The following is a 27,719-nucleotide window of genomic DNA, read 5'->3' as shown; positions in this document are numbered from 1 at the left end:
TGAACCTAAGGAGGATTTATTGATTATATTAGTCTTAACAGCACAGTGTAGGACTTTCCGGGCAGAAAATGGCGAAGATCTCAATGGCTTAAGCAGCTCCGGCCGGGCAGTGGGTGCACAGCCCCTTCCGCTGCCGAGTGGCGGCGGTCCCGCCTCCTCAGGGCGGCACCGGCCCGGCCCCTCGTGTCGGCGCAGGCGGGGAAGCGCCGCGGCACCGGCGCTGCCGCTTCCCACCCCTTTCCTGCCTCTTCCCCCGCCGCCGGCGGCTGCGCTCGGGCCTGGATCGCCACGCCAAGGCCGCCGCGGGGTGAGGAGAGCGGGCGGCGGCGGGGCCGGGGCCGCGGGGGCGGGGGCGGGCGGGGCACGGTGAGCCGGGGGCGGCCGGGGCGGGCGGACGGCGGTGCCCAGCGCTGCGGGAGCGCCCCGGGAGCGGCGAGTGCAGGCTGCCGCCGCCAGGCTCTGCTGCGGTCGGGGCGGTTCTGAGGCAGCCCGCGGGCTCTGCCGGGGCTCCCCGCTGCGGATCCGAGGTGCCGGTGTTCCCGCATTAGCCCGGCTGGGCAGGAACTGGGTTTGAGCCTCCTCTCTCTCTCCTGCTGACTGAACAGGGAGCCTGCATCCACTGGGATCAGCCCGGGTAGGTGGGATGAGTCCAGGCCTCCTCCGTGCCATCCCGGTGTGCTGAACAGGAGTAGTGAACACTGCTTCAGCCTGCGCTGACTCGGAGGTGAGAGCACTGTGAAACCAGCGCACCGCTGCAGCTCCTGTGCCTTTGCTGCTCTTCAGAGCATCTCTGAACAGCACCAGACCGTGCTGTTAAGAATAATAAAATCCGTCCTGGTAACATGTAGCTTCTCGGTTTGTCCCTGGGTTATGCCATGCAAGCAGCTGAGTCTTTAAAAAATGAAGAACACTACTTAAACAGTTAAATACAAGGCTGACATTAAAACTGAGTGTTGGTTTTAAAAGGAAACAGACAAGTGTGTAAATGTTAAGCCTCTGGTAAGAACTAGGACATAATGTTAAAATGACTTTTTTACATGCATTTCTTTGAAACAGATTCAATACCTGTATGGTGGAACAAAAGTGAGAAATAACTTGGATGCAGAAATACATTAACCGAGTTTGTCCTATAGTCGCTTGATCATAGTGTCACTAAATCCTTGTGGAAGGAGGTGTTTTGCTCTGCCTGATGGGTGCACTGGCAGCATCTCAGTGCTGTAACTATCACTGTAGGAGGAGAATGAGGAAATGAAAAGTATATTGAAAGAGCCACTGTCAAATGAGTCTGTGTGAAACAGGTGGCTGAGTTTCTCTTGCCAGTTGATCACACGTCCTCGTTGTTTACAGAAGACTGTTTGGGAGAGCATGGAGATCGAGATGGCTGTTAGCAACCACAGCAGTGAAGCTGAGCATTTTTATCCAGGCGTGGATCACCTTCCCCATCTTAGTACTGCAATCCTTTTATGTTGTGTAGTCCCAGAGTGCCAGTGCTGTTTGTGGGGGAGCAGAACAGCTCTGGTGTGAGATGGCTTGCTTTGAAGGGCACCTCCAGCCTGGTGTCTCAGGCAGCGGCTGAAATGAAGGCCCTTATTTAAGCAGGGACTGTAAGGTGTGGTGTGTTGCACTCTGGCTGGAGACCTGCCTGTAGTAAAATGGTCATTGCTTGTCTTCAGCCCATGTGGTGTCAAGGGTGTGGGAGCAGCTCTGAAGTGGCTGGTGGTGTGGGCTGTGGTGGGGCTGCTCATGCTCACTGCCTTGAGTGCTCACTCAAGTGCAGGAGTTAATGTCTATGTGGTGGAGGAGCTTTGTGGATGAGATTTGTGGCCTGTGTCCAATGTAACTGTCCCTTGCTGTGCTATTTCAGCACTTTCTAAAAGCCAAAAGGATGAATTTTGGGTCAGAATGTTGCAGTCTCCACATTGTGACAGACTGCAGGTACCATACTTCTGAAATGTTAAAATGTTTGCCAGAGTCACCTGAACAGTGAATAGGAGTTATATTTTGGGCAGGTTTGGAAGCTATTTTAGAGTATATCTGTGCTCTCCAAAAAAAATGTCCTTAGCATGTCTGGGCCCTGATTTTCAGTCTCAGGAGAGAGGGTTGTCAGCTATTGTGTAGTTTCCAAGGCAGTTTGTAGAAAGCTGAAATGAGATATGTGACCCAGAACATCAGTTCCTCTCACTACTACCAAAGTATACAGAGGGTCTATTTTGGTCATCCTGTGTTTGGTGGCAGTCACCTGCCAGGTTCAGGAAGCACCAGTTCCCAGTGTGCATAAGTAAGAAACAAGGTGCCCAGGGGCAGCTTGTTCCTAATCCTGGTGCTTAGTTATCACCAACTTAACAATGAAAACATCCTTGTTAATGGCCAAAGGCCTTAATAGTAAAGACTACGTGTTTTCTTACAGTCCTGTCAAACTGTCTCACTGCATGTTTTAATTGAATGTTGCAGTAATTCAGATCTTTGGGTGTTGGTTTCTTCAGTGAGCTGAAACACTTGTTTCTTAAGGGTTTTAAATTAACATAGAAATAATGCAGCATAAATGCCTATTTCTGGCCATTCAGTGATCTTCTATCTTCTTTTCAAAAAAAACCCCACTGATCAGATGGATACAAGTTGATCAGCTTGGAGCTCTTGATGAAAAAGAGTTGCTCTTTCAGTAAATCTAACTGTGGCAAATATAATAAGTAAGTTTTGCATTTCCTCAGTGGGGAAATTAATGTCTGTTTGTATTTTGAAAGTATTTATTGAAGATTTGTGGGTTTTTGTGTTCTGGCTGGTGTGTGTTTTCCTCATCCATGTGCTGTGATGTTCCACAGGCTTCTTAATGTTCAAAGTGATTCCTGTGTAACATCACTTTTTTATTTTCCAGTTCCTTTAATGAAGAACTGAGTGGGACAGGGAGGGGTGCCAGCTGTGAAATTGCATCTGACATAACCAGCTCATTTCTTTTTGTAGCCCTTCTAGTGTAAACAGATCACATTGAATCATGGCAGCGGACTCTATGGAAATTGATGATGCTTTGTATAGGTAAGATTGTCTCATTTTTAAGCATCGTTCCTGACTTTTCAGGAGCACTTACATTTACATGCAGTAATGTTACAATTTCATTCATCCCTCACCCTTTGCTGTGCTTCTTGGTCCTCATCATCAATATCTCTGTTACCCTCCAGACCTTAGGGTATTGGATTTGATGGGTTTTTTGTAGATTAAAAAAAAAACCTAAATATTTCTTTTGGTTTAGTTTTGTTTTAATTTGTTAGCTGGGAATGTCTTGAGATCACTTGGTATGGTAATTGTTCAGAAAGTCTCTACTGGGACAAATGATATCCCTGTAAAAGCATGGTGGGATGAAAAGCTTCTTTGTACATCAAAAAATAAAAAATAATTAAAAAAATTATTGCATGCAGAACAAATACGGCTTCTTTTTAATTCAGTGCAATACTTCTAGTGTTGTGTCACTTTACTTTTTGGTAGTAACCTCATGAAAGTTGTTCTTTTCCTTGATGAAAAAGGTGATGTTTAGAATGGTATAAGTTTAATTGTACAGATGGATGTTAGGACTCTCCCAGATTTCAGAATCTGACTACAAAAGCTGTGTCACCCTCTGTTCTGAAGGTTTCTGACAACAAAGAAATTCTTTTGCATGCTTTTGTCTTCAATAGTTAATTCCAAAAGTTTTGTTTATCCTGAAGAAGTTTTGCACTGATTTAAAATTATAACTTTATTTATCTTCTCTAAAATCTGGCACTGACAAGGTCTGACTAAATGCATTTCACTGTATGCATTGTGAGTGCAAATCTTATATTTGATTGATAAACATTTCAGTTTTGAAAAAGTTTTTAATGACTGGGAATTCCTGACTTGCTTTAATATGCTCTTGACTTTGAATCTTGTTTTGATGTGAATTTGTCTTTGCTGTAGTCGCCAGAGGTATGTTCTTGGAGACACAGCAATGCAGAAGATGGCTCAGTCCCATGTGTTCCTGAGTGGTATAGGTGGCCTTGGGGTGGAGATTGGTAAGTTAGGTAGCATTTGTTTAAACAGACACAAGTGTGTGTTAACATACTGTCCCAGAATACTTGTAAACCTTAAATGTAAATATAATATAATGTCTGAACTGTCTGAGTGAATTTATATGTGCATGATGCATATTACTAACATTGCAGATGCAGGAAAGATCCTGGATTGAGTTCTTATTTTACTAGAACAGCATTTCAAATTTTACTTTGAAATGTGCTTCCATGAGCCAGATTGCTTTACCCAAATCTTGTCCTAGATGAAGGTTTAAGATAGGTAATCCAAGTTACTCTTTTAGGCACCAGTGTCAATGAATGTACTATGGGAATAGCTATAGCCCAGATTTTTCCCATGTATGAAATGGGAGAGTGTGTGAGGAGAACAGAGCTATTTGGTGAAGATGCATAACTGCCCTGATACAAGAGGCTCCTTAACAATTTCCCTTACTCCTCATGAGCAAAATGATCTTGTTTTGGCTGGTTCATGCCTGGGGTGTTACTCCTTCAGTTGCCTCTAGTGGTTCCCTGCATCAGATGCCAGAACAGTCATGGGGTTTTGCAGTTTGTTGTCATTACTGTCTCTGTAATCACAATTGTGGCATGAACAGCTGACAAATGACAAATGCAGAGAGTCTTTTTAACCTTGCTTATGTTATTTTGCTTTCTGGGGTGCCATAGAATGCTTGAGCCAAATGTAAAAGAGAAAAAACCCTTAAGCTATGAAGTTCTTAACAATGAAATACTGTTATTGTCCACCTGAATAACTATCAAATTACAGATTTGCAAGTAACCTGCAATAACCCCTCTCTCTGTTTTTGCTTTGTTCTTATTTTTTCAGCCAAAAACATCATTCTGGCTGGCGTAAAGGTATGTAAAACAATTCTGCTGTTGGGTATTCTTGGGTAAGCATGAGAAAAAGGCAAAACACTACACAGTAATGTAAAGTTTCTGAATCTGTTTCTCAGTAGAAGGGTTGCAAAACATGTGAGAACCTAGGGGTGAAAACTTTCAATAATTTGGAAGTTCTAGTGGTACTGTTAGACTCTCACGTTAATGTCCACTGTGCTCTGAAATATCTCATAAAATATTTTAGCCAGCTGCTGATTAGATACTGAATCCTTTTGTACAAACTGGCTTCTCCTAAATGGAGTGATCCAAACTCAAAACCCAAACTACTCAAAATATGTTATCTTATTTTGTCATCCATGAGAATCCTTTTGTATAGACATTAGAATGGTTGGGTGTTTTAATCCAACAACTGTTTTTGTGCTCCTGGGATTAATTTTATTAGCAAGAAGCCTTTTAAAACTCTTCTTTCCAATAGAAAAAAATCAAGTGAGTCCATTAATTTTCAGATGACAATTGCCCCTGTATCACAGTCTGGCAAAAATCATCCTTGTATTTAAATACTGTCTGTTATCACTGCAAACTGGGAGGAAAGTGTTGAATGAAGTGCATGTTGTCTTTTGCTGTCTCAAACAGTAAGAGTTTTCTTGGGAAAGTGGTTGGAAGAGCTTATACGTACTACAACTACTTATATGTTATTATATGTACTACAACGGAATCTTCTGCAGTGTTAGTCCTCCAACATTTTATGGGGCTTAATCCATCCTTTGGGTGCTGTGACCTTGTATATTTCTTCCAACAAATGCTTTTTGACAAACTTTCTTAGGCTCTTACAGTTCATGACACCAAGCACTGCACAAAATGGGATTTGGGGATCAACTTCTTCATCCATGAAGATGATGTTACCAGTCAAAGGAACAGGTCAGTGAAGTCTTTGGAGTGAGAGCCTGATGATTTCATCAGCATCAAAAATAGCAGTTTGTTGTCCAAGAGCTGGTAGTACATATCAAATACCTGTTAAACCCTTTCTCTGGAGTTGCTGGCTGTGACTACAGTGCCCAGGTAGATATTAGAGGAAGTCTAGACTTGGGACTGATGTTCTGAGTCACAAGTGTCACTGCTTGTTATGCAAATTTGATAGTGGGGGCCAGCATGCATTTCTTCCTTGGGCTTTCTCAGCCACTTGTACAAGACTGGATAACAGCCTTGACAGCAGACAATCCTCGAGTCCTGTGGCATATTGGACACAGCAGTTTTCCTCAGACCTGCTGGGAATTGAGGTGTAAATAAATGGGTTGTTGTTATTGCCAGGAGACATTGTGAGGATCTCTTGTAGGGCATGTGTAGTATGAAATTCTATATTGAAAATACAGTTTTGTAGATATGTAAAAAATTGAAAATTGTTTTTCTTTCAGGGCTGAGGCCACACTTCCTCGTATTGCAGAACTCAATCCATATGTCCATGTAGCAGCATCAACTGTGCCACTAGATGAAACCACAGATCTGTCTTTTCTAAAGCACTACCAGGTATGTCAATCTTAAAGCAGTTGTATGTGTATTCATGTATTTTGTTCAGAGCATACAACTTGGATTTTTTATGTAAGTAAATAGAATAAAGAACTTCAAAGTATACGTTGAGATGGTGTAAATAAAACAGTAGGTCTTGTATTTAAACTGTTGAAGTGTTGTGCTTATTTTTTTCAAGACTGAAACAGTGGGTTTGTGTTCCCACCACTTTGTTAGTACACTTACTATGGAATTTGCTATGACAATAAATAGCTAAGTGGGGTTGCTGTACAAATTTTTTTCTTTGAAGGTGAAACTGTGACCTTTGCAGCTACATAGCACAGATGTTCTACATATATTCTGTGTGCTGTATTCCAGGCAGCAGAGGCTCAGGCTGTATATTTAGATGATTCATGTATGTATGTAATGACATGTAAGTGCCTCTGTGGTGGAGTGAGGGCACGTGCAGTTGTTCATTCAGCTGTCTCCTGCCTGTGTTCATGGCTCAGTCTGACAGCCACACCTTTGCTGTGTGCCTGACATACAAGCACACCAAGTTTCTGAATGTCCCAGCTACAGCAGGCCAGTGTAGCTGAATGGGTTGCAGTGCACGTGCCTCGGAACCCAGTACTGTCCTAGACATTAAAGGAAGGTGTGTAGAAATTCTGTGTCTGCAATTTTATGACCACAAATATTGGAAGCCTGTGCAGACTTCTTGGTGTGCACTGATGAGTATTATTAAAATTCAAAAATCTACATTTTTGCTGAGATTATCCATAACTGTTTTGGTTAATATTCTAATTGGGTACTGAATTCCACAGCTGCAGTCAAAAAAAAAAACAAAACAAAAAAACCCAAAAACCCAAACAAACAAAAACCTGAGAATTTGCTGTTCCTGTTCTTACTCGTTCTGTTTCCAGAACTTGTAGGGTGGTAACCACTCTGCTTTAATGAAAAAACTTCCTAAAGACTGCTTTCTCTTAAGGATAGGAGTCAGGACACTTAAGTAACTTAGTCTCGGTACTAAGGTTTCCCATAGCCTGAAGAGACTGATTGCTTTCAGTGTCCTAGAAGTATTTTTGTTCTTGTTCACAGTGTGTCATACTGACTGAAGTAAGTCTGTTGCTGCAGAAGAAGATTAATGATTTCTGTCATGCTCAGCAGCCACCTATTAAGGTAATAGAAAAAATGCAACACATGAATAATCTGTACAGTGGGCATTCTGGACCTCCAGGGTGTTCTTTCCAGAAGTGGAGAAAGCTGGTTATGAGGTATATAATTCAATGCAGATGGCATGTTGATGCAGCAGCAGGAGTTCTGGGAATACAGTGCTGCTACTGGTATTATCTGGATACCAGCACAGGTAACCACAGCTTGGTCCTTAATTAAAAAGCAGTCATGTTAAAGAAATAGTTTTCACTGTTAACTCAAAGTGGTTCTGAAAGAATGTGCTGGGGCTGAGGGATGTGCTGCAGCTGGATGTAAGAGAAGCAGAGATGGCAGCATTTCACTGTGCAGTGCTGTTGCTCCTGAATTGTGAATGGGCTCAGGAACGCTCTCGCAGGTTCAAGGTCTGTGGTTGGTGCTGTGCTGTGTAGTGTGGCCTGAGCACACAACAGGTTTCCACTGTAGAGTCAAACCTGCTGGCCTTCAACAGCTCCAGTGTGAGCCATCATATCTTTGGCTTGTACTGTTCTAGGGATACTCATGGTTTTTACTTTCTCTTGTAGTTCATCAGTGCTGATGTGTACGGAGTATGTTCACGTTTGTTTTGTGACTTTGGTGATGAATTTGAAGTGCTGGATACAACAGGAGAGGAACCGAAGGAGATCTTCATTTCAAATATAACACAAGTAAGGGATAAAAGTCATTGTGTTGCTTTAACTGTGTTTAAAAGGACTCATTATTGGCTCTTTGAAAAGGAGAGTGGCAGAGTGCTTCACTTGAGCAGCCTGCTAAGCAATTTAAAATTGGTGCTATATGAGAAGCAAAGTTACTTTGGTTACTTTGTTCTTATCCTGGCCTCCTGGTTGTTACTTACCATGCAACACACAATAATGATTTTTTTTTTTGATTGGAGAGAGAGCAGGAGAAAGAAATGAGGGGATGTAGAAAGAAAAGTATGTAATTTTGGTGTGGGAATAGGGTAAGTCTTGCAAGGAAGCATGAAAATAGGCATGAAAAGAACCTTTTTATAAGAAACTGCAGCACTTACAGGCAGGCTACTGGAATAATCAAGGGAATTGAGAGCATATTTTGAAAAGAAATTTAAAGGTTTATTTTAACCTACCAAAGCAGGGCATGAGAAGGGCATATTAGTGCTAGTACTTCCAGTGCAGAATGTAAGGATGTCCATTTAATCTTGTATTATTGTTTTATAAAGGGAAATTACTTTAGGTCCTTTTTTGAGTTTCATGGCTTGTGCTGATTACCTGCCAAGTCAAGGAGTGAATATATATTTGTATGTATGCCCTGTGTTTAATAATCTAATACTTGACTGTAGTTGTATCTTCTTCCACTCTGCAGTGTAAAACTGATGAGAATTAATGCCATCAAGTGCCTCTTCTTGTCCCATAAACAGGGTCAAGGTGGTACTGATGTCCCTAAATCAGAGCAGAATTTTCTCCAGTCAACTCCTTTCATTGTCCACAGAGAATGTGGTCCACTGTAATTAAGTCCTATGCTTCTTAACTGGAATCTTTCTTATACTGGAGACTCAGGAAGGGATGAGAGAAGACTTTACAGGCCAGGCTTGCTTGCAAATCCACCAGGTTACAGCCTGAGGTGTAGCACAAGGTCCTGATGAGCTGTGTTCAGACTGCATTGAGGTCTCTGTGTGTGTGGCAGGTTGGCATCACATCCCATATCAGGATGAGGTGTTGTCTGAGATTCCTGCAACTGTAAGCTTGTCTGTGACCTGCTGAAGCTGTCTCTCCTGAATGCTGTCCAGCTTTTTAAGCTTCCAAACTTTCAAGACTGAGTTTGGATGTCCTTTCTAAGGTTATCAGCCAGAAAGGAAGCATGGAGTAATAAGCACCATTTACAAGATTTTATTTTTTAATGCCTCTGAAAATTTCTTTGAACATGGGGACTATTTTTAGTTTGGAAAAGGGGATAAATCTGCTACCATTTTAGAACATAACAATGGGTTAAACTGCTGAGAGCTAGGAAATGCAGTTTGCTAACATACTGAGAAGTGAAAACAGTGAAAATGAGAAAGTTTGTGTTGTAGAAACACTGTTAAATTGAAAATCGTAGGACTGAAAAAGTTGCCATAGGTAACTCTTGCTGTGACAGAAATGAGGTGTTAAAAGTATTAGAGACTGCAGTTTCAGTAGACAAAAAGCTATGTGCCTGCAATGCAATGTGACCCCTATGCACGAGAGACTTCCCTCCTTGCTGACTGCCATTTTTTATTTCAGTCAAATCCTGGTATTGTCACTTGCCTTGAAAATCATCCACACAGGCTTGAAACAGGACAGTTCTTAACCTTTCGGGAAGTGAATGGAATGTCGTGCTTGAATGGATCCACACACCAAATAACAGGTAAGCTGCTGCTGGCTCATTTGCAAGGTTCTTATTTGCTGGCCTGATTTAGCCACTGCAGTGTTAGTTACCATAGTCAGAGGAGTGTTGGGTTGTGCAGACCTCCAATGAACTTGCACAGAAAAATCGCTTTTTGGTGCAAAGGTGTTCCTGATGTTGTTTTAGATGGCATTTAATAAATTCTACCTGAATTCATCTTGCTACTTAAGGAGCCAATGGAATGGCTCAGCTCAAACTGTGGAATCTAGTTAGCAGCCTCTGAGCTGACCATCCTTCGTCTGCTGATAAAACTGATTTGGTGTTTGGAGGGTCCCATAATGCCTGTGCTTCTGTCATGTTTTGGATGCCACTTGGTGTGTCACTGTTTGCCTTGTAGCTTTTTTGGGTGACAATTTTAAGTGTATTGCATTGACAATGTTTTAAGAATGCTTTTGAGATTGTTTTCATGATTTACATCTACCCTGCTTTGTTCTACTTTATGCATGTCTCAAGGTATTCTACTTGGTTCCTTTTGGATGCTGGCGAATTTTTGAGTTCCCAGATCTGAATGTCTGTTTGTTTGGAGCAGAAGAGAGAGCAAGTGGGTGGGAGTTGTTTGTTTTTAACTGTTTTGTGGTCTGAGACAAAACCCAGTACCCTTGAAACATGTGCTTGAATCTGTTTCCTCTGGGCCCTTGCATTTTGCTAGAACTGATGCTGCAGTCAGTTCATTCCTCTATTCATTGCTTAGCTTTTGGTTTTAGTTTTCCATGAATTAAGTTTTTCTTTTTGCCTTGCCTGAATGATGCTTCCCATGTATGAGGGGGAAGATGTGACCAAATGCTCCAGCTGCCTTTTTTGATTACCTGTAGTTCTCATCACAGGGCTAAAGTCCTACTCAAAGCAGTTAATACTGGACACTGCTGTGCATGTTCTAAAGAAAATTACATGTGATTTCATTTTTGTTAAAGAGCTGTGGTCATCAGAATTCTTGTTAATTCTGCTGCCACTTAAAAAAGCTCATTTCATAACAGATCATGTGAAACTAATGCTTTGTCCTTCTGCCAGTTTCTGGGTTAATCCTGTTAGAAGGATCAGCTGTGCTTATGCTTTCAAAATGAGGTTGCTCACTGGAAATTGCAGCACTAAAAGAAAGGACAGGCAAGCCCTCCCCTTCATTGTATACAGAACTGTAGCATCCAATGACACTTAGAATTATCTGTCACTGTTTATTGTCTTTTTTCAGTGGTGTCACCTTACTCCTTCAGCATTGGTGATACATCAGAGATGGAGCCTTACCTGCATGGAGGCATAGCTGTGCAAGTGAAGACGCCCAAGATGTGTTACTTTGTAAGTGTGTGCTTGACAGAGCTGGGTTCTCAGGCATTAATACTCTGAGCACTGGAAGCAGAGTTCAGCATGTACATGTTTCCTGGAATTATAGAATTTGTTTGGAGGGGACCCACAAGGATCATGGATTCCAGCTCCTGGCTCTGCACAGGACAGCCCCAGAAAGCACACCCATTTAAAGATGAATCTTGCCACTAGGATGTGAAACATCTCTCTGACCATTTTTGATAGAACTTGCAGTAGATAATTAATTTTAGATCTAGTATGGTATGAATAATGAAAAGAGTGCTAGTCAGAAAGGATATGTATTTCTTAATCTCTGTAGGAAGAGTACAGTTTTGTCAGGTAGCAGTGGCTGTGGTGTTCTTAAGTGGTACATTGTTGTCATGAATTCTGTTTTTCCAGGAACTGCTGGAGAAGCAGATAACAAACCCATTATGCCTTGTTCCGGATTTTAGCAAGCCTGAGGTAATTAGCATGTGGGGATTTGGGCATAAGTGCTCTAATAGCAAATATACATGAATTGTAATCTGTATCTTTGTGTTTAACATAATATAATTTCTAATTTTTGCCCTTAATGCTGGGCTTTGTTATTGATGTTTGGCAAAATGCAATGCATTATAATGTCTAGTTAAATGAAGATTACTGCACTTTCCAATTTCAGCTCTAAATTCTTTTGGGCACTCTTCAGTTAGACTTCGTTGAAGTGGGTGCTGAATGTGTGTAAAGTTGCATTACTGAGGAACGCTTTTTAAAAAACATTAATAAAATGTATTTCAAATTCACTTTTTTAAGGCCATTTAAAAACTTCTTTTGAGTGTTGTACTTAAGAGACAAGATATGAAATGGTAACAGAAGAGTTCAGATAGTTGTTTTTGTTTACTGCATTTCTTCCTAGTTTGTAATTGGTCAACAGCTGTTTTTGTCTTAACAGGCACCTTTGCAGATCCATGTTGCCATGCTTGCCTTGAACCAATTCCAGGAGAACTTTGGTCGTGGACCAAACATTGGGTAAAGCAGCACTTCTGTGTTTGCCAAGCCTTGAACCAGACAGGTCTCTCCTTTTGGTGTAGTTCCTGGGTGGCTGTGCAGCATGGCACCTTCCCTGTCTGGTACCTGATAGACCATGTAGAAATGGAAAGATGAAAAATGTTACCTGATGTGTGTCTGGGGCTGTAACAAGGCTTTCCCAACATAGCAATGACACTCTCTAGGCCCAGGCAGACAGGAGATACTTCTGCAGGGGGGCCTTCTCTGTTCTAGTTTTTTCACATTGTGGGACTGATATGGAAAAGTTGTTTCAGTGATCCTGAATTATCTTGTAGTTCATGGATTTAAAAAACCTAAATGATTTGGGTTTAATTTTCAGTGTTTTTCATTCAGCTGTAGTTCTTGATGTGCGTAACTTTGAGTTAAATGAGAAAAAATTAGTATAAATCTTAAGACTGTACTTGCACATGGGCTTTTCCTCTGAGACTCCTGTTCTTGAGCTAACCCTACCATTTAGAAGTACATCTTGAATGCTCACTGTTAAGGATAATGTGAGATTCCATACTTCCTACTGTATCCATTGCTTTTTTTCTGCCATTGATTGTGTTTCTAGAAGAACTCTGGAATGTTTAAGTCATCATTATTGTTTCTATCCTGGTGTCTAGATGCCTTCAAGATGCTGAGGAAATGCTGAAAATAGCCATTTCTATAAGTGAAACACTGGAAAACAAAGTGAGTAAGGAACCATTATCATTCTGACTCACTTTTTACTTATTTACTTGCCTAAAAGTCATGCTTTTGCCTAAAAGTCATGCAACAAGTTGTTGGTCCTTGTTCTGGCCTTTGAGTCCATCGTTAGATAGATCAGCTGGCTGTCTGAAGGCCATGTGAGGAAACAATGGGATTTCAGCATGGGTTCAACTGAATGTTGACCTGACATGATGGTTGGTCCTGTGATGATGTGAATTCAGTTTTTAGATGAATGCATGTGACAAATGCAGGGTATATGGTGGATCTGTCTTTGCTGGAAACATTTTCCTAGTCAGAGTGAAATAATCTGTCTTTTACTGAAGAAAAATGGACTGTGAAACTGTCAAACACTGACTTGTTCACTGGGGGGGTAAACCTGTTCCTGTGTCTTACTTTTCAGCCTCAGGTGAATGGAGATGTGGTGAAATGGCTGTCTAGAACTGCTAAGGGATTTCTACCTCCTTTGGCTGCAGCAGTGGGTGGTGTTGCTAGCCAGGAAGTCCTGAAAGCAGTAACAGGAAAATTTTCACCATTGCAGCAGTGGGTAAGGCTATCTTGGTTTTTGGATGGTTATTCTGACATGTTATCAAGGGATGGTTGTGTGTAAATGCTGTATGATCAGAGTAGCCTGAACAACTTCTATACCATTGAACTAAAAAAAAAAAAAAAAAATTGAGAGTATATTTAGAAAAAGTAGTGATTTTATGAGCACACTAAAATTACAGCCAGTTTTAGTTAAAGTTTTTGTATTTGGGGTTCAGATAGTACATTGTTTTTCCACACTAGCAACAAGAACCTTGGCTTGTCACTGCATGGATGCAAGGGTGTGATATAGTGCAGATACCAGCTTAAGCTACTGTGCATAAGATCAGGGCTTTTAGACTCTCAGGATAAATGTCAGAGTACAGTTGGATTAAAATTTGTCACAATCTTCAGTTACCTATGGAGGGGTAACATGCCTGTGAGAAGTCAAAACTTGCAGCTCACCTGTTTGAGTGAATGTTTTCTCCCCTCTGTGTCCAAATGCTTTTTCCTGTTCACTAAAATTGTGGACTCTAGGGTACCAGATGCTGTTGTAGTCTTCCAGTAAATACTTAGTGCTCCTACATTTCCAGACTGTTGTTCATACAATGTACTTAATTTTTAAATTAAAATAACATGAATGTTTTTCACAGGTTTTTAATAGTTTTTTTCTTTTTTCATTTTTTTTGCAGCTATATATAGATGTTTTAGACATTGTAACACCTCTAGAGAAGATGGGCTCTGAGGAGTTTGTACCACGGTAAATATAACTACAAACTGCTGGCTTATGTACTGTTCACATCTGAGTCTCAAGCAGGCACAGATGTCTTTTAAAGTTAATTCAGTGCTGTTTGCTGGAGGGACAGGTTGGCGGTTAAGAATGTGTGTCCTATTTCAGCATGAATGGGAATTATACTCTGTCTGACTTTGTTAGTTCATGTCAAAGTGTAGTTTGGCATCAATGGTACCACCATGATAAATAGCAGCTTGAAGTCTCCTGTTTTTGTCTCCTGTGCCTGCATAGGGGAGATAGATACGATGCCTTGAGGGCTTGTATTGGAGACTCTCTGTGCCAGAAGCTCCATAATTTGAATGTGTTCTTGGTGAGTATGGCTGACACTGTTACTCTGTTTGCAAATGCTTTGTTGATACAGCTAATGCCCACTGTCCCCAGAATACATGAGGGCAGCTCTGTGATGTGTCACTGCAGAATAAATGGTCCAGAATTGGAATGGACTTGTCTTTGTTGTTTTCACTTAACATTTCTGATTCTAAAAATGTAATGTTCTTTAGGTTGGCTGTGGAGCCATAGGCTGTGAAATGCTAAAAAACTTTGCACTTCTTGGTGTTGGTACTGGGCAAGACAAAGGATTGGTAAGTCACCTGTTAACCTTACTTCTCATTAGAAGTCGTGTGACAGGGAAGAGTTAAATAATTAGACTACTAAAGTTGTTAAAAGCTTAAGTCTTACTTCAGGTTGATGTCTGTGCAGAGAATACAGTGGCCTTGGCATAGAAGGGTGTGCAATTAGAAGGAGAAAACACTTGAGCAGCCTTGCTGTATTTTGATTTTAAAAGAAAATGTAGTCAGTCAGTGTAAGCAGAGCTTTGGCCACAGTGGATGCCAATAACAGTATTTTGTTTTGACAAGTGTTTATAGAAGTTTCATCAAGATCATTGCTCAATGTTGCACTTAAATTGTAACTTCAACTGTTGCTTTTGCCCCTTCTGACTTAGGTTACAATTACAGATCCAGATTTGATAGAGAAATCCAACCTGAACAGGCAGTTTCTTTTTCGACCTCATCACATACAGGTAGGCTTTCTTATTTAGTAAATTTTCTGGACTACTGTGTTTCCCTGTCCTATGTCCCTACAGAGAGCTGAACTTGTGAGTGTCTGTACTGTCCAGAAAAGACTTAAAGGCTGTAATGAAATCTAGGTTTTTTTTTTAAACTGTGCTTAGAACTCCAATGGCATCCAACTCATCACTACTGTCAGTTAAGTAAAATGGGTTGTCTAATCTTAATTTGTACTGGTGTTTTTGACTAATGAAATCTCTCAAATTTGACAGTTGGATGAGTACTGTATTGCTTAAGAGCCTGCCATGCATTACTATGTCAGAAATGCTCTACTATGCCATTGAAATTTGGGGAAAATAAGACAACAAAAAATAGAGAGTGCTGGCAGAAGTCTCAGTAGTGCTTCTGCAGATGGAACTTGACCAAAGTTGGTGTCTTTTTACTTAATTTAGCTTTCACTAAGCTGGTAAATGATTTGAAAAAGCCCAACATGAACATTCAGTAAATGCATAACCGAGAAGCTGTTAATTCCTTAGAAGCAGAGAGAACATCCCAGTACTTGCAAACACGGCACAAAATAATAAAGGTGGCTTAGATCATGGCAGCAGTGTGGAAAAAGGCTTCCCCTGCCCCAAACCCAACAGTTGAATTTTCTGCCTCCTGTTTATGTGTCGCAAATCTGGGAACAGATTGCACTTGGGATGGATAGATAAATGGAAGGTGAACCCTGCAAGCTTTTAGAAGCCACAGGCTTGAGTGCTGATCTCTAGATAATTGTGGTATGGCTAAAAGTGTGGAGTAGGTCAAGAACTCTATTTCAGTTCAGCTTCTGAAATTGGTTTTGTGTGGAATGCCTTGCACTAATGTGATTATTCACAGGTGCTTGATGTCTGTGCTGCATAGACAGAGTCAGAGTTACTGATGGGTTTATCCTCAGACAGTCATGAGCTGCTCCCTTCTTTTGAAGAAATTCTTACAAGTGGCAGCATGTGGCATCAGTTTGTTACTTGATAAACCATTTAAGCACTTCCACCACCACGTCCTCTCTGAAACACTAAATAAAACAAAAAATAAAACTAGATCAATAAGGTATTTATCAGTGAGGGAGGTATATGAATAAAAAAATGTTTACTGCGTGTTTTGCATACTAACTTTTCTATCAGTGAATTTTGTCTGATCAGTAAAAGAAGTTGCTGTTTTTGTGTCCCTGATGTTCTTCATCTGCATATTGCTGATATCTGTATTTATGCTTTCAGAAACCTAAGAGCTACACTGCAGCAGAAGCAACTCTGAACATCAATCCTTACATAAAGATTGATTCAGATATCAATAAAGTTTGTCCAGCCACTGAGAACACTTACAGTGATGAATTCTACACCAAGCAAGACGTGATTGTGACTGCTTTGGACAATGTTGAAGCCAGGAGATACATTGATAGGTAGGGGGTGGAAGGGAAGCCAGGGCAACTGTTAACTTCTGATGATGGTGAGGATACTCCGTCAGTTTTAAGATTATTAAAGCATAAAAATATGCATTTAAATTTAAAAGTAGAGATATTGACATTTCTAATGCTCATAATCCACACATGTTGAGGTACAGGGTATCTTGATCTAACCTGAATAATTCTCTTTTAATCTCTTTTTTTACCTGAGTTTGGTGTAAGCTTTCCACTCTTCTGAAAGTGCCTAGAGACAACTCTGGCTGCACTTCAGTAATGCTTGCAAGGCAAGAATGTAGAGATTGTTCTGTACTCTGATAGTCTGTGTCTTTCCATGTCAGTCGTTGTGTAGCAAACCTGCGTCCTCTTATAGACTCTGGAACTATGGGAACCAAAGGACACACAGAAGTTATTGTGCCCCATCTGACAGAGTCCTACAATAGTCATGTAAGTCTTTCAAGACTATTGCTTACCTTCTGTAGCTTGTCCCATTATGCCCTCTGACTCTGATAATTTTTGTGATTTTCTAAAGTGGCCTGTTTGAGCTGCTGCAGAACAGTACTGTTAGGAAATAATTGCTTCCTTTGTTTCTGAAAAAAACCCACAGGAAATAAAATTTGAGTAGTTCTTTACAAGCATACATAATAGTTCTGTTTGAATGGGAGAGGGGAAAACAAACCTTCAGGCTCTATTGCTGATAGACACTACCTGCAGTATCCCTCCATTTTAAGTTCTTATGGAGAAATTCACTGGTTGAGAACACCATGAAATAGGGCCATGTGGACATAAACACAGGATTTTGAGCATCCTAGCTGTCTTGTTAGGGTCCATAAAGAAGTCTTTCTGGCCTTGAGTGACAGGGCGTGAAAAACTTTCATGTTGAAAGTGTACATGAATGCCAGCTCCACATCTTGGAAAACCTGTCTGGTAATTTTGCCTCTTGTTTATGTTTCAAAGTTCAGTTTTGCTTTCTGGTGTTGAGTTTAGATTATTCCTCATAAAGAAGAATTGACAATACTAGCTAGTGCTGATAAAACAGATTTCTAAGCATAAAAAGCCACTTTGTATTTTATAACAGCAGAGTTTTTAACTTATGTAGTGTACAAGTTCTTGGTGCAATTATTAGCAATTAACCTGGGTAAGCCTGTATTGACACATAACTCTTTTTAATTACAGCGGGATCCACCAGAGGAAGAAATACCTTTTTGCACCTTGAAGTCTTTCCCAGCTGCTATTGAGCATACAATACAGTGGGCAAGAGATAAGGTAATGAATTAACCTTTCTGGCATTCAGCACAAATCCATGTGTGTTTGGAAGGGTGGGCATCTGATACTCTTCTTGCATAATGCCATATTTGTCCTTTTTATTTTACAGTTTGAAAGTTCATTTTCCCACAAGCCCTCATTGTTTAACAAGTTCTGGCAAACCTATCTATCGGCAGAAGAAGTTTTGCAGGTAAGGGAATGTTGCCAGGGTAAAACAGAGGGTTTAAACTACTTCTTTATGGATTTTGTTTCTATTTAAGGCCAGTGAGATTACAGTTAGTTTCTGAGTTTTTTCAGAAAACCTGAAGACTGGCCAAGTCATTAGTTGATCATATGAACAGTAGTGTCTCTTAATTATAAAGTTTCTCCAGCTCATGGGCTCTGTACATGATGTAGAAATACCAGAAAGACTGAAACACTGCTAGTGTGTGATTAGTGTGTGTCACACTGATGTGTAACTAGCTAAGAAAAATGAAAGTAAGACTGAGTTTGAAGTTAGTTCAAGTAGTAATAAATTAGATTGGAATTGTTTACTGTCTTTTTATTTTCAGTCTGTAATGGCCTGTGGTCCAAAGGGCTGGGAAGTAAATGGGGAAAAGCCCCAGTGGAGAGCAGCACATAAAGGATAATATTTCATGAAGTGAACCTCTGTTTCCTCTTGCTTGTGGATTGCTAAAAACATATTTACTGTTTGACTGACTGGATTAGAAGGAATCTTGTCTGTTTTAACATTTCCATGTTTCTTTCTCCAGCGAATAAAGTCAGGAGAGAGCTTGGAAGGTTGTTTTCATGTTATTAAAACTCTCAGCAGAAGACCCCGAAGTTGGACTCAGTGTGTAGAACTAGCAAGAGTAAAATTTGAAAAGTATTTTAGCCATAAGGTAGGTAAGACCTGTAAATGGGGTAGTATGATGAGGATGATGAGGATTTTAGAAAACCTCGTGGCTCTAATAACAAGATGTCCAAGTCTTCGCACTCACTTCCATCTCTTCATAAATAACAGACTATACTTGAAACCTAAAAATGCTGCATCCTTTTCTACTGTAGCACTTCTAGGTCTGGTTTATTAACTTGCTCTTAGTACTCAGTTCAGTAGTCTCCATTCAGTTTTCTTGGCATTTTTCCATTGTTTTCCAAAGTATCAGGATTATCAGATGTCTTTTATTAGGCAGTGGGTTTTTGTTTCCCACACTAAACTCCCGTTACTGAATTCATCTTTGTAACCCTGATTTGTCTCAAAGATTTTTCTGAAATAAGAGCCAGTTATTCTGACAGTCTGATCCACAGTGTTGCTTAAAGTATGTGTGTAATTTTGTAGGAAAGATGGGATTGGGATGTTGTGGATTAATAAACGTTCCTGTGTATACAGAATCCCTGGTGGTAGTTGTCACATTGAGAAAATATTGCATTCCAAGTTGTGAATCCATATGCAAGAATCCTAAAGTGACAAAAAGGTGGGGGAGAATGCTTTGCTTCTTGGATTAAATACCTTCCTTGAGCTTTGTACAGATGAGGTGACATTGTCATCTCTGTTCTGTGAATGAAATGGATAAGCACTCTGTCTAGTAGTACTTGTCTTTAAGCTGTCCATCTTGACAAAGATGTTTGATGATTTTCCTAACTCTTTAAATTACTTCAGCTAGTCAGGCTTGATTTAGTATGGTCATGTCAATCTATGTGACAAATTACTAAAGCCTCTCTGGCTTTTCCTCTAGGCTCTTCAGCTCCTTCATTCATTTCCCCTTGATACACGATTAAAAGATGGAAGTAAGTACAAATGCCCCTTTATGCCTGTTGGCATATGCCAACATGTGTTGGCATATTCATGGCATGTCATGTTGCTGCTGCTCCTGGTTCCTTAGGATTTCATCTTAAGTCTGTTTTCCTACCAGGTTTGTTTTGGCAGTCACCAAAGAGGCCTCCTTTCCCAGTGAAGTTTGACTTTAACGATTCTTTGTAAGTATGGTACTGAGCCAGATGCATTGTATAGCATCCTACAAAGCCCACCTTACAGAAGTGCAAGGCAGTGGCTTTATAGCCCTGGAAGTTGGACTGGGATCAATAGCTGTTAATGCATAGTCTTATCCTGTGGCAGATTTGGTGAGCTGCCGAATACTTTCACTGCAGATAATTTAACTTTCACTGATAGGGGATTGGAGGTGCTGTTCTGACAATATCTAATGTGAAATGGCTTAGAACAACCCATTTCATGTCCTATATGGCTGCAGAATTACTGAGTTGTTGCTTCACACCTCCCTACCCCCACTGTCCACATCATAAAATGCAGGATGTGCCAAATGACTTAGTGAAGGGACTACTTTTCTTGTTCATTTCAATTTGGGTCTGATCTAGATGGCTTGGGTATTACAGATAATTTTAGAAATGGATGTGGTTGATGGATTAAGAAGCTTTTATGTACTGTATATCTACAATTGCTTTGAGAAACTGGATCACCCATTTTTGGTTTGAAAACTGACATCATGGTAAATATCAAAGTAATTCTGAGGTTAAGCTTTTTATCATATTGATGTCATATGAGCATTTGTAATTGTTGCTTGACTGCAAAGGATAAGGAGACAGGGTTTTCATTAACTCTCCACTCATCAAAATTTACTTAGTTTTGGGCACAACTTCTGAGTCACTCAAAATGTGCTATTTTGTACTGTGTACACTGAAGGATGGAAATCCTGTTTCTCAGTATGTTTGTCCAAGATCTTGAACTGATTGCAAACCTTTGGGCAACTGAAGTAGAAAAAACGACCAATCAAAAATAATTCTCTTTTCTTTAGGCACTATGGTTTCATCGTGAGCACAGCAAAGCTCTTCGCAACAGTGTACTGTGTTCCTTTCACTGAAAAGGTAATCCAGACTCTAACAGTGTTCCCTTAACTTAACCTGGTGTTCAGTTTGGGCCCATGTCCAGCTGCCAGTTCTTTTCAAGGGCTGATTAAAGTGATTCTTACACTAATCTGTCCTTCAGCACTGTCTGTTTGGCAGTTGCTTACGCTTTCTTTAAATCCCTAACCTGGAGAAGAAATGAGTAGTGTAATGGATATTTTCAGTAAGCACTGAACTTGGTAATTATTATTTTGATGCTATATAACTAGTGAACTAAATGAAAATCTCTTTAAGGCTTTTTAAAAAAATTTAGTATCTTAGGTATGCTATGGAGGTTTTATTTTTTTTACTGCTTACCACCTCTGCATTGCTTATCTTTTTTTTTTTTTTTTTTTTTTCTTGTTTGTTTTTTAATTGGACCTTCCTGTAAGTCAGGTTTGCACTTCTGTTCAGTTTTCAAGTGCTAGACACTTCACACTGCTCTGGTTTGCTGTGGCAAATGAATTCTCCCTTGGTGTTTTAATGATGATGTTTAGCTGAAACATCACTGAATATCTGTGAGACTTTTTGGGTCTAGTATTCTTTGAAATCCTATTACACTTACAGTCTTTTTGTGGAGGCCTTTTTGAGTTGATGTGGATTTAAATTGTTTTTCATCAAAACTATAACAGGACTTGTCAGAGGAAACCATTTTGGGGATTATTTCATCTGTGAAGGTACCAGAGTTTAGACCTTCAAACAAAGTAAGTGTAATATTTAATTTAAAGAAAAAAAAATATTCCACAAGCAGTGTCCCACATCTCCAACTACTCCATTGATGCTAATGAGAAATAAACACAATTTATAATGTGCTCTGGGGAAATAAGTGTGTTAAGGTTAGAGGGAGCCCCTGAAGAACGCTTAGTTCAATCCTCTTGCTTAAACAGGGGCAGCTAGAGCAAGTCATCAAGGACTGTGTCCCACTGGGTTATGAATATCTCTGAGAATAGTGACTCCACAGCCTCTCTCTCTGTGTCAGTGTTCAACCATCCTCACAATTTTTCTGGGATGCTTTTATTTGTTTCTTTTTCATTGAAGTATGTTTGTGTTTCTTAGGGAATTTTCTGTGCTTCAGTTTGTGCCCTTGGTGCTGTCACTGGGCACACTGTGCTGTCTGTACTTCCCCCCCCGTGAGATACTTGTACACATTGATAGGATCCCACTGACCCTTTTATTCTGCACTCTGAACCATCACAGCTCTCTCAGCTTCTCCTCCTATGAGAGATGCTCCTGTCCTTTAATGTTCTTAGAATCTCCTGGCTGGACTTGATCCAGTAAATCCATGTCTCTCTTGAGCTGGGGAGGAAAGCCTGCAAGGAAGACAGGAAATTTAGTACACTTGACAGCTGCACTGTATGAAGTTCATGTATTTTATTACTCAAGCACTGTGCACACTTGCAGGTTGTACAGACTGATGAAACTGCAAGAAAACCAGATCATATTCCCGTCAGCAGTGAGGATGAAAGAAATGCTATTTTCCAGCTGGAGAAGTCTATACTATCCAATGAAGCTCTGGAAAGTGAGTAGTGCAAAACAGTGTCATAGTTTAGTAATATCCTGCATTTACATTTGCTACGAGTGACATTCACATCTTTAGATAAGCAGTTCTGGAATTCTGTGAGAAGTAGAGCTGATATCTAAAGCTTTCTGAAGTGCCATGCAGATACCTGTCCTATATGGTAATGTGTTGCTTCACATTACCATATGGTTCTGTATTTCTGAGATTCATACAAGTTTTAGGCTTTCTGTTATGCTTGCTTGTAATTATGACGCTGACGACAGGGAGCAGGCAGCTGTGGGGAATTGAACTCTTAAGGAGGGAGGAAGGGTGCTGGCTGGATTCCAGATGGACTGCAAATTATTTGGGCATGAGAAGGCTGACTGTCACTACTGAGAGTTCTCAATCTGAAATTATCCTAAATTGTAAAGATTGTTAAGAGTTTTCCTTAGCATCTTCTGGATTTAAAATGAGGATGCTCGCATTCCATTTTGTGCCTGGACATACAAAGAGGCCACTAAGCAACAACTACATGCAAGCTTTTTTAGCCCATGAATTCAGGAGAAAGATTAGCTTATCCCTAACTCATCCCATGGAGTGTGAGCCCAAAACTCCGATTCCAATGCTACTGAGTCTAGATTTTTAGATTTTTACAGCTGAACTAAATTTTAAAAGGGAATTCTCTCGGGATGGAGCTTTAGTGAGGTGAGGCGTATGAGAAACATCCATAGGGATGTTTGAAATCTGTTCTTGGTGGTGTGAGGAAAGTAAAATTACAGAGCTCTGTTGATGTTCTGTTTCATTATTCACTTTTAGCAAGTGGTATCAAGAGGGGCATTTCCTAGCATAGGAAAACAAGTAAGGCACCAAGCTCAAAGATGTGAAATGTTTAATTTGTTAAGATTCTAGTTCCTTTAAATTATGTTTAGGACATCTTCAGTTTTCTAATAATAATTTTGTGCTCTTTTATATTTTTTTTATGAGCAGCTGACTTGCAAATGAAGCCCATCTCCTTCGAGAAAGATGATGATAGTAATGGGCACATAGATTTTGTAACAGCAGCGTCGAACCTGCGAGCCAAGATGTACAACATCGAACCAGCGGATCGGTTCAAAACAAAGCGCATTGCTGGGAAGATTATTCCTGCCATTGCAACAGCTACTGCTGCAGTATCAGGGCTGGTAAGATTGATTTTTAAAATGCATATTACTTTCTCTTACTGTTTCTTACCTTTCTCTTACTGTTTCTTGCCGTTGTCTGGGTATTGATTACCACTACCCTGACAGAGGCTCATTTAAAGAAATGGATTTATTTCTCACGTACCAATAGCAAAGGTCATAATTGATTCTAAGTGTGGTTGTTGAGGCATGCATGTAGTGCAGGCAGCTCAGCGTGGAGCTGCAGTGCCAGCAGTGCCAGCTGAGTTCTGTGTGGGAGCCTCAGGCAAGAGGTCATGAACTGCTGACTCTGCACAACAAAGGGCATGGGGACCTGCGGCCTGGCCAGGTGACCAGACACTCAGGGACACAGCAGGAGCTGAGGACTGAGCTGGAAGACCCTGGACTGTCAAGCACAGAGACTGTAAGGGTACAAAAGCCCAGGCAGTCCTTTGTTCAGGGTCCCTTCTCCAAGGCAGCAGCTTGAATTGTTATTCTGTTGCTACATCATGATGAAATTACTCAAAGAACCCAGAAGTCTGGGACTCTGCTAAGGAAAACCCAGGGTTCAGCCAGCAAGGAAACCTTGTCTGGCTGTGAGACTGGGATAAGTAGCAAGACAGTGATTGAGAAGCTGCCCACTGTGAAGGGGATTTAGTCCCAGCAGCAAAAGCTTTGGTGGTGTGAGTGTGGCTGCTGGAGTGGCTCCTGAATGGTCAAAAAGAAAGTTTCCTTAACATGGTGAGCCTTTGGTGCTTTTATTTCTTATTTGCAGCACAGAAAAATGGGTTGGAATTCTGCATTTTGGTTTGTTTTTGGCCATTAGTACTAACTTTCATTAGAATGCTGCTGCCAAGAGTGGAAAGGATCTGTTCTGTAGTAGTTCATGTTCATGCATCTCAACAGAACCTCATGCTTTGTGGAGATTGCATGAACCAAACAGTTTTGGAAGAGTACTACATTAAGAACAGTTTTTAAGTGTTTCCCTTGGCTGCAACAGAATTTATTTAGGTGGCATAGTGGGTTGCATTTCCATGTTATTTACTCTGCTGATTGGACAAAGGCTGATCCCATTAACAACTTCCTTGGTAGTTGTTGGTCTCTTAACTACACTAGAGTTGATATTACTAAAACCTATTAAGTAAATTCTAATTTACTGCAGGTTGCACTGGAACTCATCAAAGTTGTGGGTGGCTACCCAGCTGATGCATACAAGAACTGTTTTCTGAACCTAGCCATTCCCATAATGGTCTTTACAGAAACTGCTGAAGTAAGAAGAACAGAAATCAGGTAGGAAGGACAATGGCAGAAGGGCAAGGACAATATTTGGAAATGTAGTAATTGATTGCTGAACCATTCCAACAAGTGAGAAGTTTGAATAGTTACTAAATCCAGATATCCATGTTAAGGCCTTATGTGCTCACATAGCAGAGCTATGATGGAACCACAGCTTGTAGCCATACTCCAGTTAAGCATTTTAGATATCCAAGGGTATTTTTTTGTTGTTTAAACTTGGAAAATAATGAATTGTTTCATGCTTGCTATCAAACTCTGCTGTCCACTTCCTGTGTACTGCTAGAGGTGTAAGTGATCCTTGTAATACTGCCAAGGGTGTCCCATAATGCATTGCCCAAGAATTTCCTGTTTGGAAAATGCAGTCCATATTCATCTGTCCTAATTAAAAAAAAATAAAAAAATAGTGGATTTAAAGGCTTAGTTTGTTTTTCAGTGGAAGCTGTTAATTGTGAGATTTTAAAAATCTGGAGAAGGTAGATGTGTGGCATTGTTCTTAGGAAACATCCCGGACACGCTTTTGCATCTTGTTCAATACAACAGCTGTTTTTAGTAAGTCTGAAAACTCAGCGACTTCATTGTCAGATACCACATTTACTTAGAGCTCTTACTGTGTCTTGTGCTTAGCAAGGTCAGGGGGCTGGAGAAATGGCAGCAGAGAGGGAAGAGATTTTTGCTCAAGATTAAACAGCACATCAACAAGAAGACGTGGCAGTTCTCCAATACACTTTTAAAGGGAATGATTGAGTTCACATTCTAAAGTAACAACCTTTCACTTTTTAAAACAGAAATGGGATATCATTTACCATCTGGGACAGGTGGACAATTTATGGGAAAGAGGATTTTACTCTGTCGGACTTCATAAATGCTGTCAGAGTAAGTTATCTACTGTCCTGGGTCAATACAAGACAAGAGGAAAGGAGTTTCTTGTTGAAATTGTTGTTGAATTGTGTTTTGTTTTATTTTATATTTCTATCAAGTTACTGTTCAAACCAGAATAATTTTAGTAATAACTAATGTCAATGGGAATGTCTCTTAAGTAAAGGCATTCAAGCCTATTTTCAAATTCCTTGCTAATTCATTTGGCTCAAATGTATCTCAATAAAACTTTCTATCAACATCCATCCAAAACCTGCTTAAGCAGGTTTTCTGGTTTGGATCCTGTGGATTTGAATAATTAGCTGTAGTATTTGCAGCAGTAGTATCTAGGCAGCAGTAGTATCTGGGTAGCTGTTCTAGTCTTTTAACAAGTTTTAATTTGTGAATTCCAGGAGAAATATGGAATTGAACCAACTATGGTTGTACAAGGAGTCAAGATGCTCTATGTTCCTGTGATGCCAGGCCATATTAAAAGATTAAAGTTGACGTAAGTATAACCGGAGAATGGATTTAGGGATGCAAGTGCACATACAAATTATGTTGATTGCTTGTATCAAAGGATGTGTGTCTGACAGCAGTATTTTCTCTCAAAGTGGTTTCTAGCCATTAATACTTTGGGAAGAAAAAAGATAATTTCTTACTTTTTGTAAAAGAAAAAAGAGAGAGTGAGTTAACTTCTGTGATGAGAGAAGGAGACTTGCAAAATGCTTCTTTAACTGTTGAATACCAGAATGAGAAAGCTAAAGAAGTCTGACAGTAATTTCTTGAGGGGAAAGAATGTACCATGGTTCAAGCAGAGCAAGACTACTAGAACCTTTTGAAACTGGCTTAAAACTAATGCTGATATTTAGCAACTAAGCTCTGAAGGAATAATGTATTGCTTGCAGTTTGAGATTTCTGTAAGTCTGTTCAGTTAGAGTAATTGCTTGAGATTCTCCATCAGTTCAGCCCTTTTAAGAATGATGACATTCAAAAATGTTCTGCTATGCTGCTTGCAGACAGGAAATTGTGGTATTTCACCCTGGCATTTTGGTAGGATGTGAAGGCAGGGCATTGGGTTTTGACTGAAGGCTTTTGAAAAATAACAGCCAGATCTCACCCAGGTTTAGTTCTGCCTTACCTGTGGATTGAACTACATTAGCTTAAAATCTGTTCCTTACAGCTCCTGTGAAGTGTGTGGTAGTCAGTGCTCACAGGCTTTGCTGAAGCAAGTGGATGCACTGATCAGTACTGATTTGAAGGCCTGACAGTAGGTATCAGGCAGAGAGGTATGAGCAAGCTACTTCAAATTCCTGGGGAGAGAAGAGCTGCCAAGCTGTAGAGTGCCTGGCATACTAAGATGACAATTTACAGCCTGTCTCCAAAAACATTGCTTATATGCTTTCTCTTACAGCTGTATAAATAATTTTGAATGAGTGGGGTATGTAATGAAGTCAGAGTCATAGTATGAAGCTGCCTTCTTGTGAATATCAGGATTTTTTACTACTCTGAGACTTTAATGGGGTGTGTCTGTCAGGAAAATGGAATACTATTTGCTGAAGCTCAGGTGAAGGATCAGCTTTTGTGTGCAATTTAGAGGTGGTGTAGTCTCTATTTTAGTTTGGTCTGTAGTATGCTGGGCCAGTACACATTGCTGGCAGTGAAATTCCTCCTAGTCTGGCCCTGAATTCCCACTGCCAATTCTCTTGGTGCATTTATGAACTGCCCTTCATTTCTTTATAGGATGCAAAAGCTTGTGAAACCATCAGCTGATAAGAAGTATGTGGATTTGACAGTTTCATTTGCTCCAGAGACTGATGGAGAGGAAGACTTGCCCGGGCCACCAGTGAGATACTACTTTGTTCAGGAAGACAATTGATGGTAGAGACACAAAAGTCACTCATGGACCATTTGTTCTGAAAGGAGTGTGCTAATTTTCAGCTATTAAAGATGGTACTATATATTTCTTTTTGGTGAAGCCTTAATTAAATGGTGAAAATCAGTGGCTTTGCACTGAAGACAAA

At 40.3% G+C, this 27,719-nt stretch overlaps 1 protein-coding gene across 1 annotated transcript; it reads left to right on the top strand.

Annotated features, from left to right (window-relative positions):
* Positions 1–213: 213 nt before the first annotated feature.
* Positions 214–27,719, top strand: UBA6 (ubiquitin like modifier activating enzyme 6). The gene is made up of 34 exons (XM_059470883.1): positions 214–307; positions 606–724; positions 2,959–3,030; positions 3,925–4,019; positions 4,858–4,886; positions 5,692–5,786; positions 6,281–6,392; positions 7,467–7,547; positions 8,102–8,224; positions 9,794–9,917; positions 11,143–11,246; positions 11,652–11,714; positions 12,181–12,257; positions 12,902–12,968; positions 13,387–13,530; positions 14,201–14,268; positions 14,533–14,611; positions 14,802–14,882; positions 15,245–15,322; positions 16,565–16,746; positions 17,088–17,193; positions 17,923–18,012; positions 18,122–18,202; positions 18,765–18,893; positions 19,728–19,779; positions 19,905–19,968; positions 20,802–20,871; positions 21,522–21,593; positions 22,291–22,408; positions 23,375–23,568; positions 24,707–24,834; positions 25,626–25,713; positions 26,109–26,203; positions 27,439–27,719. The coding sequence occupies exons 3-34, from the start codon at positions 2,990–2,992 to the stop codon at positions 27,572–27,574; spliced, it is 3,066 nt and encodes a 1,021-aa protein (XP_059326866.1). The 5' UTR covers positions 214–307; positions 606–724; positions 2,959–2,989; the 3' UTR covers positions 27,575–27,719.

This window comes from Ammospiza nelsoni, chromosome 4 (genome assembly GCF_027579445.1).
Source record: "Ammospiza nelsoni isolate bAmmNel1 chromosome 4, bAmmNel1.pri, whole genome shotgun sequence".
Lineage (NCBI taxonomy): Eukaryota > Metazoa > Chordata > Aves > Passeriformes > Passerellidae > Ammospiza > Ammospiza nelsoni.
This window is presented reverse-complemented; position numbering and strand designations above follow the sequence as displayed.

Bases quoted from the DNA above. Each gene is read 5' to 3' on its own strand.
- UBA6 (XM_059470883.1), top strand. From the start codon at position 2,990: ATGGCAGCGGACTCTATGGAAATTGATGATGCTTTGTATAG. The intron at 3,031-3,924 runs GTAAGATTGTCT...TCTTTGCTGTAG, and splicing joins ATTGATGATGCTTTGTATAG to TCGCCAGAGGTATGTTCTTG. The intron at 22,409-23,374 runs GTGAGTAGTGCA...TTTTATGAGCAG, and splicing joins ATCCAATGAAGCTCTGGAAA to CTGACTTGCAAATGAAGCCC.